Source organism: Nannobrachium achirus (assembly GCF_963921795.1).
Source record: "Nannobrachium achirus genome assembly, chromosome: 6".
NCBI classification, from domain to species: domain Eukaryota; kingdom Metazoa; phylum Chordata; class Actinopteri; order Myctophiformes; family Myctophidae; genus Nannobrachium; species Nannobrachium achirus.
The window spans coordinates 14318780-14331398 of record NC_137815.1 but is presented as its reverse complement, the minus strand read 5'-3'; the positions used below and the strand labels follow the sequence as shown (position 1 = coordinate 14331398).

Here is a 12619-nt window from a genome sequence, read left to right as displayed (position 1 = left end):
CCTGCTATAACTGCTATAAACCAGCATATCAGCTATTTTAGACAGCAGGAGACACGCATGTTTACATGATAACACAAACCTGCGTTGATAATTCAAAGGTGTCCGTGGTTAAATACAATAAAAAGTCCGTTTGTGTCTGCTGCCGAGAGGAGGAGAACATCTGTAACGGATTTAACGTCAGGCTATCTCTGCGACTACCTCTCGCCGTGCTAACAGGCTAGCTAGGCTAGGCTAGCGATAGCTGATAACGTTAACAAGCGTCTACTAGCCTAGCTTCCATTATTTACAGCCGCTGTTTGAGAACTTCTCCCGCCGTGCAGCGACGCACGGAAGACATTCAGCCCCAACGCGACGGTTCTCTGGCCGTGTCACTGTCACAGCGAGGTGTAGAAAGAGGAATATGGTGAAGCGTTTTGCAGTTGGAGGAGCATCGTACATCCAGCTGGTGTTTCTCTAGTCTACAGTGGGAGGATGCGGTGCCCACTCATGTTGACAGACGTACTGTCACGTGATCGACGTCGACCCCCAAGGCACTCTGGGAAATGTAGGAAGGAAAGGGTATGGTGCTTTTAAGCCGTGACATCATTTTGTAGTCAGACCTCCAAGCAGATTTATTGTCAATATCTGTCCCTCGCTATTTCAACAGATCGGAGAAAAAAATAATGACTAAAGTATAATTCTACCACTTTCCTTTCAACAACAAAGAGAAGAAAAATGTGTAAATAGTAAAAATAGTAAAAAGATTCACGGGCGCTGGGGCCTTTTGGCCCCAAAAGTTCTCCTCTGCCTACAAAATGATGTCAGACTTAACAGCCCCAAGGGAAAGACAGTAACAGACTGAATGAATGGATACCTCTCTAGTTGTCATACATTTTATCGTTTATTGCAGTGTTCTTCTTTTAAATAATTCACAAAAATCGAATCAAAAGTAATTTCCGCAGTTTTGTATCCAGCCGGAATTATGGAACAAGCAATTAATAGCAAACAAACAATTAAAAGTAAACAAATTAATCTGTATTTTATTCCTCACACAAAATAATCAAACATCACAAACTACAGTAAATCCTCAAAAAGAAAGGGAATTCTGACAGTGATTTGCTGGATCAGTAATCAGTATTAAGTAGATCTGCTTGCTTTTTAATATAATTAATTAAGAAAAAAATCTATGAATTCACTTGCAAAACCCTCGTGGCCCACCAGTGAGCTCCGGCCCACTGGGCCACTGGTATATTCGATCTGAAACCATCAATGTATCCACTTTCAACAGGGAGCAGTGGAAGGGCCTCTCTCCACATACACACCCATTGTAACTTCAAACTTCATTTTAACCAAGATAGATTCATTAAAAACACCCATTATTTTTTCTGGTGACTCATGCTACCCTCCTAATACGTGAGCAGGCCGTGTTTTTTCGATAACTTTTTTCATTTATTTGTAATAATTATTTGGGAAAATGGAAAAAATGAAATACAAAAAAGTAATTATCAAAAATAAAAGAAAAAGGTTATCGAAAAAACACGGCCTGCTCACATATTAGGATGGTATTATGAGTCACCAGAAAAGATTATGGGTGTTTTTAATGAATCTATCATGGTTAAAATTAAGTTTGAAGTTACAATGGGTGTGTGTGGGGAGAGGCCCTGGGCCTGGAGGGCCTGGTAACATTTACATCAAATATCTAAATATTCAATCAAGCTAATTAAAAACTGTTCAGGGTATTCATAAAAGCCTGATTAGATGGTAGAAATGACCAAAAGTGTTTTTGAAAGTGAAATATCCCTACAGCACATACAGCACATTTTTCCCCCATTTTCCATGTGGAAGATACCCTGGCTATCTACACCCAAAATCTAATTGTTTTGGCCTATGCCCAGGGATTTTACACACTAGGCTGGATGTCAAGAAAGTGTATATTTAAAAGGAAGTACAGGGCTACAGGACTAGGGTTCCAACATTGAGGAACTGGAACCGGTTCCTGTTCCATCACATTTGGAACCGTTTTCGGAAGTGCTTTTCAGAGCTGGTATGTGGACTTCACGTATGTTAAATTACAATACCACCATTAACTCTGAGAGTGACACAAATGGAACCAAATAGACCCATGTGTACAGTAGGGCATTCACCAAATATTCGAATATTCAAATATCAAAGTCACTCAACGTTGTTCACCGAAGTAGAATATTCGCTTTTTTTATTGTTTTCTCTTTAAAAATATATATACTTTATAAAACTTGGCTAGGTTACCTGTCCTTTGTCTGTTTTCCATGTTTTTATTGTTGGTCGTGGTAATGGTGCAAATGTCTATGTATGTACTTGTTTTGTTCCTTGTCTTTTTGTCAGAGCTGCAACATTTTATGTGCTGAAACTAAATACCACCAACCTGGTTGTGTGGCAATAAAAGTAACTTGAACTTGAACTTGATAGGAAGTCATAAGAATGAGCAGTCAATGCCCCTGATGGATGAATTTGTTAATGCTCTATACCAGGGGCCGTGACCCCCAAAATAAACATATTTTAACTGGGGACCCCCAGCCTGACAAGCACTTGGAATTGTAGGTATTACATTTAATGTGTCTCGGTTCCACAGATAAATATTGTGAAAATAGCAGATCTACATGCTCACAACGCCTCGCAACGCGAAGCGTTGTGAGCATGTAGATCGGCTATTTTCACAATGTTCGCCTCTTGCTTACTTAATATTTGACAGTTTGACCAGTCCTGTCGAATATTCGACTATTCGAATACTTTGAGGTTGAATAATTAGAATACTAAAAATCACTATTTGTGAATGCCCTAGTGTACAGTCAGTGTACACTCTCAGAGTTACAGAGCTGTAAAAGGTCCATAACTATCCCAGAGGGTCCCTGGACCTCCCTTTGAGAACTACTACAATAATATGTATATGATTTATTTGTGTTTATCAACAATTATAATGAAGGCCAAAAGTCTACATGTTTTTCAATGTATTCATGAATGAGAACCTTTAAGGAATTGGAGTGTTAAAGGGGAAGACCACCCATTTGCAATATTGAACTATGTCATTAATATAACTTAGAGGAGTTGTGTGGAAATAGAAAAAAATTCCACAACTTGTGGAAATAGAAAACTTGTGTGGAAATAGAAAAAAAATCCACAACTTGATGTCATCAAGTTGTACTTTACAATACAAACCCCAAAATCAATCCTCCAGTTCTAGGCAACACAGAAGTGGGGGAACTTTTTTAATATTTCCACACAACTCCTCTAAGGTATATTAATGACATACCGTAGTTCAATATTGAAAATGGGTGGTCTTCCCCTTTAACACATTAAAACCGGGAAAGCATCCGTGTCATTCTCAAAAATAACAGATCTACTAGCTCAGAGCGTCATCACTTCATGCCGCGCTGCAAGCTTGTACATCTGCTATCTTTGAACATATTGGAAAAATCTTGAGGGAGTTTGAGAACTACTGATTTAGAAGGCATTTGTAGAACCGGGGCTCAGGTCTCAAGGGAGAAGCGTTCGGCAACCCGGAATGGTTCAAATTCAAAGGATCCCAAACGGTAGGCTGTACCAGTGGTTCTCAACCTTTTCCGGCCGCGACCCCCAAAATAATCATATTTTAACTGGGGATTGCCCCACCCTGGCGAGCACTAAGAGTTAAGGCATTACATTTTGTATAACACGGTTCTATTATATGAAAATAGCAGATCTACATGCTCACGCGAGGCGTTGTGAGCATGTAGATCGGCTATTTTCACAATTTATGTCTCAAATATGTGACAATTTGGCCAATGTTTAATTTGTCATTTTAGAGATATTAGAAAAGTCCTTAAATTGGCACTTTAGAAACGTGCAGATACTCTCTATACACTTAAACCTTATGTTGGTTTGTTTACTGTTGAGAGAGAAAGCAATTGCACATTAAGTTAATCATCTGGGGACCCCCCAAAATAATTTGGGGACCCACCTGGGGGTCCCGACCCACAGGTTGAGAACCACTGGGCTGGACAACACGTAGACATGATGTACTTCCAGTTAGACACTTTTGGACAGGAGTTATTTATTTTAAACTTGGGAACGAGGATCATTTTAAACACAACACTGGAGGAGATGGAGAATTGCATCGATAGAAAATGGATCTAATCACCCTGTTGCACTAGAAGAGATTTCATATGTACACTATATACAAACACATGCACTTTATATATACATTTTGCATACCATTGTTCAGTACACGGTTTTACTTGTGCTTTACAGTATAGGATCCTTGCATTGTCGACCGCTCTCAAGTAGTAGTACATGTCCAAATACTAAGCCTCACTGATCCCTTATAAAGAGTACGTTTATTGAACGTTTACTGAACTCTCGAGTATGTCTTTTCTACTTAAAGGGGGAACGCCACTCAACACTGGTAGTTACAGTATTAGGGACGGGACGATATGAACTTTAAACGTCACGATTATTGTGGCAAAAATGACATAAACTAGCGATATATATTATCGAAATGATCAAAATATGCTTAAAACTTAAAATGCCACTTTTGTTGATCACATGAACCCCCGGCCACCCTGTTCTGGGGGGGATCGTTAGCCGATCTACAAGCTCACAACGCGTCTTGTAGCTATTTTTGGCGTACCGATTTGTGCAGTGAAATAAGAGCGTACCAAATTGTCTCTTTACGGTTCAGTTTGATCAAGTATAGAGGGTTTACAGTAAGTGTAGTCTTGTGTGGCCAGACTGTTGACTCCGCGATTTGCAAATGCTCCTATCATAGAGTCTGGGATAACATAAGAAGAATGATGAGTACCCGGTTAAAGCGGAAGTGAAACTTCCTCCTCACTTCCGTTTCCGTCTCACATCACGCACATTTATCATTCATTATATAAATAAAAATCATATAAGCATATTTAGCTTGCTGCTTATCACAAATTACATTTTAAAATATATTTTCATGAACAGAAACGCCAGCTTCCATTACTTGCCGTTCAGGAGCTGTAGTTCCAGACTCTATATAGCATTTGGAGATTGTGGAATAGTTGTCTGGCTACGCGAGACTACAGTAAGTGCTACTGCATTTGTAGCTCAACAAAAGCTAAATCATCATCCCGGTGTATGACGGAGGACAATTTCACGATACATTAAAATCTCTGCAATACGATTGCGAGTGTTTTTTTTTTTATCACGATAAACGGTAATAGCGATCATCGTCCCATCCCTACACAGTATGTATTATTCACTTGATACAAAATTGTCCTATTTGTAAAAGGGTTAACAACACAAACACTTGCTTGAAATGAGAGAAACTCAACTCTATGGTTATTCAGATGGAGTTTCTATATAACTGTTAATGAATTAGATGATCAATGTTGCGGAAGCAGGGAGGTTGGACCTTAAAGAGATGGCCTGCACGGCTGCACGACAATAATGCAATGTATACACAAACCCTCTGTAAACATCCCTGGGTAACGTATGCTGCGTTGCAACTTTTTAAAGTCGATTCTCTACATAGCATGAGATCCCCATTCTAATAGGATCACTTCACCTTTTTCCAAACGTTTCCAGACTATGGGAGATGGTAGGTAGTGCATTTCTCCCACCACACACACACGCACACACACACACACACGCAACCAGCTGTCCTGTGTCTGTCCTGGGTCATACATACAAACAAACATGTTTAAAATCAAGCGGTATTCTCCTATAAGACGGCAAGGCGGGTAAAAAGAAAACGAAACAATAGATGAGACACGAGAACGGCCGACTGTGGTGTGTTGTCACATCGTGGAACGAGGAACTGAAAGCCGCTGACTTCCCAAGATCCATCACGTGTTCACCGCACGCTCAATTCCTGTGCTGGGATGCAGGATTCCAAGAGGAAGTCCGGCGGTAGAAGCGGCGAAGGTGCAAAAACGTTCTGTCTGTCTCTGGAGTTATATCTCTGGAGACATAGAGCAGGATGTAACCATGTCTGTTCTTTTGTTCCTCTTGCGTGGGCTATGTGGCAAACTGCTGGTAGAAGGCCAGCTTGACCCTCTCGATGTGGTGGCACAGCTTGATGGCCGGGCCCAGCTTCAGGTCCATGCACTCCTGCACCGTGGGGAGGTTGAGGAGGAGCAGGGCCTGTCCGTCTATCTCCTGAAAAAAGGCAGAGAAGATATTAACCCATTTAGAACGGGTACACATATTGTGTATCATTATTTTGTATACAGCAGATATACAAGCTCACAGTGCGGCACCAAGTGCCGCGCTGCGAGCTTGTAGATCTCTATTTTTTAAAAATCGTGAACATTAGAATTTTGACCCGATTCTATAAGTGTCTTTTGAATCCTTCTAAGGTTTTTTTGAAAAACCTGTGTTTCTATGTCAGCAATCTGGCCAGCCATCGTCAAAGAAAAGATCCTTTTCACTTAACTCATACTCTGCGATCCCCGTCGAAACCGGAGATTTCCCGCTGTACTGCGGTGCCATGCCCGTCGATCCCGGAAGTTTAATTAGCTTTAATCATTATGAAAGGATTAAAAGTATTATCGCTGATTTTCGCTGATTCTGGGTCTTTAGGCCCGCCCCCCTAACTGTATCCGGTCATTTCCGGTCTGGACCGGATCTAGCTTTCCGTATCCGGTCTGCGCCTGGGCCATAGTCCCACCTCCGTTGGTTTACATTGTAACAGAAGAGGAAGCTACTCGGCGATGGAAAGCTCGTTTTTCGATCCGATTTTTGCGTTTGGAAACTTTGTCTCTACACGCCTGGATTATGATCCCCGCACATATCGTGCGTTTTGTGCGCGAACGTGTCCACGTGTTACCATAGCGCACAGCTGGCTTTTTTCAATGTTTTTTCATGTAAATACTGGCGGATAAGCAGGGATACAGCGTGGCAACGGATATGTCTATTTCAATGGGGGGTTTTTTATCCGAAAGCTGTCACCGAGTCTACACGTCTACTAGATGAGTCGCGCACAGATTGTGCACGATGCGTGCGCGTGCCCACGTTAAAAGGTAAGGACAATTTGGCAGCTGCTTACTACAGCTATGTTTAAAATGGCAGCAAAATTGTTAACAGTTAACAGCTCAGTTTGTCTGTTCTTGAGCGACTACTATGTCAGTGGTTCTCAAACCTTTTAGTTCCAAGGACCACCCAGAAGCAAAATTTGAGTTACAAACGTTCGCTCTAAAAATGCATACATTCAAAGATTTGCACACATTTTCACGAGTTTAAAAAAAATAGCAGATCTACAAGCTCGCAGTGTGAGCTTGTAGATCTGCTATTTTTCACTGGTTAAAGCATTCAATAAGTCTAGGCCTAAATGATACTTACAGTAGTTGTGTGCAGGTTTAGCGCCTCAAAAATAGAACATCTACAAGCTCACACAGCGTTTTGTGAGCTCGTAGACTAGACTGTTTCTTTGTGCACAACCAACTATAAACCAGGCATTAGCGTGCATGGATGTGCTCTTATTACCTGATCTAAGAAGATCCGTGCCAGCGGGGCACAGTCAGTGGTCCTGATGAAGTGCACTACATCGGTGACGCTCCACTCCAAGGGGCTGGTGTCCAAACACAGCTTCTGAGGAGCCTCCATTTTAGCGCTCTGTAAACACACACGAGGAGGACAGTCAGACAGACACGGTGTAGTCCATGGTTTTAGAGCTCTATATTACAGGAGTCTTCAAAAAATGTCAGGCCAAGGACCCCTTAGCTGAGAGAGAGATGAAGCAGGGACCCCTACTACGTACATACTGCATAAAATTGTGTTGCAGATAAAACCTTTTCATAGATTTCATACATTAGGTGGCTTCATAGACTTTGACAGCACGATCATCAGTGTATGTTGGGATTCATGTTAATATTAATGTGTATTTGACATTTAACCACTTAAGCCATCAATACTTTGTAAACCTTCCCCTCTATACCAAACCTCTTTGCCAAAAATAGCAGATCTAGATGCTCATGACGCCTCGCAGCGCAAGGCGTCATGAGCTTGTAGATCTGCAATCTCAGGCTAAAGTTCTCCACAGAAGAGAGATGCAAGGGTTCAAGTGGTTAATGTAAATACAATAAAGTTCCTATCACACACAGATTTGGCGCCCCCCTGTAATAACTACTATGAGGACCTATGAGGGACCTATGAAGAAGCCTGCTCTATTATAAACAGATAGGGGGACAGTCACACAGTATAGTGGTCCATCTACCAGCCTACAAGACATGGTTGATATAGCTCATTTCATCCCTGACAATTGATATTACGCATAAGTCATTGAGTATTGAGTATTGAGTATTGAGACCCAATATTTGTTCCCGATGGGTGAGCCTCAATTATTAATGACGTTGTCACTGTCATTGCACAAACATTAGTTTGAGTCTTTTTGGAATAAAGTTATTACCAGACCAGGAAAGGAAAAGAGGCAAAACTCCAAAACGCGTGCGTCACGGTAGAACGGTCAACGGGGTATACCTTTGGCGAGGGAGGGCGGTTCTCGTCGTCAGAGAAGGAGGGAGAGCGAGGTTTCCTCCGCCTGCGCGTGGGTCTGGGCGTGGCCGGCGGCGAGGGCGACGGCGTCGGAGGTTGAGATTTACCCAAGGAGTATTCAGAGTCGTCCTGGAGGTCGTCTTGCACTTCCGACCCGGAGTCTTCACTGAGAGAGTCATCCTCGTCCAGGTCTTCCTCCTCTCCACTGCCCTGTGAAACACATGGATGGAAGAAAAAAATCAAACTTGGTTTTGCTCAAACCAAGCGAGCGGTGTGTGTGTGTGTGTGTGTGTGTGTGTGTGTGTGTGTGTGTGTGTGTGTGATGTGTGTGTGTGTGTGTGTGTGTGTGTGTGTGCGTTAGGGATGGGATGATAAGCGATATTGTTATTTATTGTGATAAAGAATACTCACGATAATCGCATCGTGGAGATTTAATGTATCGTGATATCGTCCTCCATCGTGCACTGGGATCAATTCACCTTTTATTTGCTGAGCTGCATATCCGGTACCACTTAAACCCTCCATAATATCGGTAAAAGGTACTTTTAATATATGTACTTGATAGCCTTTTCTCCACTCTCTATCAAATGTCTTTGCCAAAGAATAGCAGATCTACAAGCGACGTGAGCTTGTAAATCTTACATTTTTTGGCAAAAGTCCGCCCCAGCATAATGGATTTTGATTATCACAATAATATAGTAAATCACGATAATCGTGATATGAAATTTTCATATAGTCCCTTACGTGCGTGCGTGCGTGCGTGTGTGTGTGCGCATGCGTGCGTGCGTGTGTGCGCATGCGTGCGCGTTACCAGTGGAGAGCCAGCAGGTGTGTTGTCCAGCGAGGCGGAGGAGCGTCTCTTCTTGTGGACAAACAGCTGCTTCCTCCTCTTCCTCCTCCTCCCCATCCTCTTCACCGGCCCCCCCTCCAGGTTGGAGTGCCCCCCGGGGGGGCGGCCCACCCGACGACTCCTCTTCTTGCCATAGTAATACGCTGGGGGAAAAGAAAGAGACCTCATTAGAGATGGACCACTGACAGGATCACTGGTAAACACTGCATCATTAAAGGCCTAGAATTATTGACAGCTTTAACTATTGAAAAATAGCAGATCTACAAGCTCACAGCGCGGCACCGAGTGCCGCGCTGCAAGCTTGTAGATCTGCTATTTTTGAAAAAGTCGTGAAAATGTGTGCACATCTTTGAATATATGTATTTTTAAAGCGAACGTTTGTAACTCAGATTTTGCTTCTGGGTGGTCCCTGGAACTAAATATTTTGAGATGGGGGTCCGTGGCCAAATACATATCAGTTTGGGGGTCCTTCACATGAAAAGGTTTGAGAACCACTGACATACTGTAGTAATCTCTCAAGCACAGCTCCATTTAAGTGAAAAGGACCTTTTCTTTGACGATGGCTGGCCAGATTGCTGACATAGAAACATTGGTTTTTCAAAAAACCTTAGAAGGATTCAAAAGACACTTAGAATCGGGTCAAAATTCAAATTTTCACGATTTTTCAAAAAATAGCAGATCTACAAGCTGTGAGTTTGTATATCTGCTATTTTTCAATAGTTAAAGCATAAAATAATGATACACAATAATGTGTACCCGTTCTAAATGGGTTAATAGGAATGTGCATGTTCAACAGGCAACATTTACATGAATGCATTAGGCCAGTGTTTCTCAAACTTTACTGTTCAAGTGTCTCCCCTTAACTCTGACAGGTACAAATGGAACCAAATGGACCCGTTAGGGTTCATTTGGTTCCATTTGTACACTGTCAGAGTTACAGACTTGTATGGGTCAATTTAGACCCTCCCCTAAAGGAACCCACAGAGTCCCTGGAATCGACTTTGAGAAACACTGCATTATGCAACAGAATACTAATGCACCGTGGTGGGAAATGTACTCACATTTTTTACTTACATAAAAGTATCAATACTGCAATGTAGAAATACTCGGTTACAATAGAAGTCCGAATGTACTTAAAAGTACAAAAGTATTGGTATCAAACTGTACTTAAAGTACCAAAAGTATAATGTATTCCAGGGGTAACCTTAGGCACAGGTGCCAACATTGGCACAGAGGTGGGTGATCACTGGCACACTGGCAGAAGTCTGAGAGAGTGCACTCATATCTCTATGCAATTTAAATCCTGCATATAATTCTACATTCATTCAAACTGATAACTTTGACTAGGGAGAGAGTCTGGGAGATAAGTGGGTTATTGCTTGAGTCTAATGATGATGGCCGGGGCTACATCCTAATGTAAAAGAATATATTTCATAGAGAAGAACAAAAATAAAGGTTGTTATTTATAGCCTGTCAAAATCAATTGGAAATATGACATTTTGATGTGGTCATCATAATTAAACTTAACCCATTTAGAACGGGTACACATTATTGTGTATCATTATTTTATGCTTTAACTATTGAAAAATAGCAGATATACAAGCTCACAGCGCGCTGCGAGCTTGTAGATCTGCTTTTTTTGAAAGATCGTGAAAATTAGAATTTTGACCCGATTCTATAAGTGTCTTTTGAATCCTTCTAAGATTTTTTGAAAAACCTATGTTTCTATGTTAGCAATCTGGCTAGCCATTGTCAAAGAAAGGTCCTTTTCACTTAACTGGAGCTCAGTTAGTCTGTTCTTGAGAGACTACTATGTCAGTGGTTCTCAAACCTTTTCATGTGAAGGACCCCCAAAATGATATGTATTTGGCCATGGACCCCCATCTCAAAATATTTAGTCTAGAAATCTAGAAAATGAAAACATGTCAAAAAGGTTGCGGACCCCTGATGTACTACTTAGGCAGAATATCCCATCATTAACCGGAATATGCATCTTCAACAACATGCAACATGATTTACATGAAAGCATTATGCAACAGAATACCATTACCTCCCACCACATGTTGTTCATTAATATAGTTCTATAATTTAACACATGCATCGCAGTGAGTGCTGGTGTGGGCACTTTATCTAATCATGCATGGTGGCAAGAATTAAAATCGTCACCTTACAGGCAGCCTTACTGTATTTGGTCTTGGTGAGGACGTAGCAGTTCTCGTTGCAGTGTTCCAGGACCATCTTGGGTCCAAACAGGTTGGGGCAGCACTCCAGCTTGATGCAGGTCTTCCTGCAGAACTCCGCCACCCGGTCCGCCGTGCGAACGATCTCCACCGTGGCCCTGTAACTCTTCCCTTTGTACCTGACCACGGGAGAGAGAGAGAGAGAGAGAGAGAGAGAGAAAGAGAGAGAGAGAGAGAGAGAGGACGCAGATATGGAGACGTTTTAATATAATGTTACCGTTGTTGTCGGGAGGAAACCTCTCCTCTTCATATTTTTACGTAACACTTCTGATGGACTACACAGTAAATGGTGCTTTTTTTGTCCCCTCACTTGGCTTTGAGCGTCTCTCCGTTGCCTTGGTAGCGGCCCTCCTGGTCCAGCTGCAGTTCTCTCAGCACACGGCTGGGCTTGTAGGCCGAGTTTATCAGCAGAGTCAACACCTACGGTAGACATACAAAAGATGTTGACATACAAAAGATGTACTGTATAGACTAAGATTTATTTTTGGGCTTTTATGCCTTTATTTGACAGGACAGTTAGTAGGCCGACAGGAAATGGGAGAGGGAAGGGCAGTGACATGCATGAATTTGGGGCGGTACTTGACATGAAAAGGTTTGAGAACCACTGATCACACATAATAGTTTCTGATCTAAACCTCACCTCTTTCAACACGAGGGCACAGTTCCCAGGGCCGATGAACTGAGGCAGCTCGGCGATGCGTCCCTTGTTCAGGTACGGCCCGGAGAAACAGCGATGGTTGAAGTAGATCTTGGGAGAACAGTACTTCCCGTTCCCCTGTCCTGCAACTCCAACACAAAACACGAGACAAGCGGTCAACAACATACATAGCAGTCAGTGAACGGGATACCATTCCAATGTCAGTGGTGAGAAATTTACATTTCTTTCTACAAGTAAAAGTCCGGTAATACAAATTTTACTAGCACTAAAAGTAAAAGTACTCATTATGCAGAATGCCCCCCCCAGGTTGGGGGCATGCATGCAAGAGGCTAAATCTCTTAGACACAGTAGGCCCATTCCCAAGATGCACCACAATCTTTCATGGGCAGATGACTTATGGGGGCTAGTGTAAATAGT

At 42.2% G+C, this 12619-nt stretch overlaps 1 protein-coding gene across 4 annotated transcripts in view; it reads right to left on the bottom strand.

Annotated features, from left to right (window-relative positions):
- Window positions 1-4091: 4091 nt before the first annotated feature.
- sfmbt1 (Scm like with four mbt domains 1) overlaps window positions 4092-12619 on the bottom strand; it is a 36678-nt gene continuing 28150 nt past the window's right edge. Inside the window, exons 15-21 of one of the 4 annotated variants that reach the window (XM_080727521.1) lie at window positions 12185-12330; window positions 11855-11964; window positions 11476-11663; window positions 9266-9447; window positions 8440-8664; window positions 7447-7575; window positions 4092-6120 (exon numbers count right to left, since the gene is read on the bottom strand). In XM_080727521.1, the coding sequence (XP_080583647.1) occupies window positions 5980-6120; window positions 7447-7575; window positions 8440-8664; window positions 9266-9447; window positions 11476-11663; window positions 11855-11964; window positions 12185-12330 (1121 nt within the window). In that variant the 3' untranslated portion in view covers window positions 4092-5979. The remainder of the gene's footprint in view (window positions 6121-7446; window positions 7576-8439; window positions 8665-9265; window positions 9448-11475; window positions 11664-11854; window positions 11965-12184; window positions 12331-12619) is intronic. The other 3 variants (XM_080727523.1, XM_080727522.1, XM_080727524.1) reach the window with 3 other exon arrangements.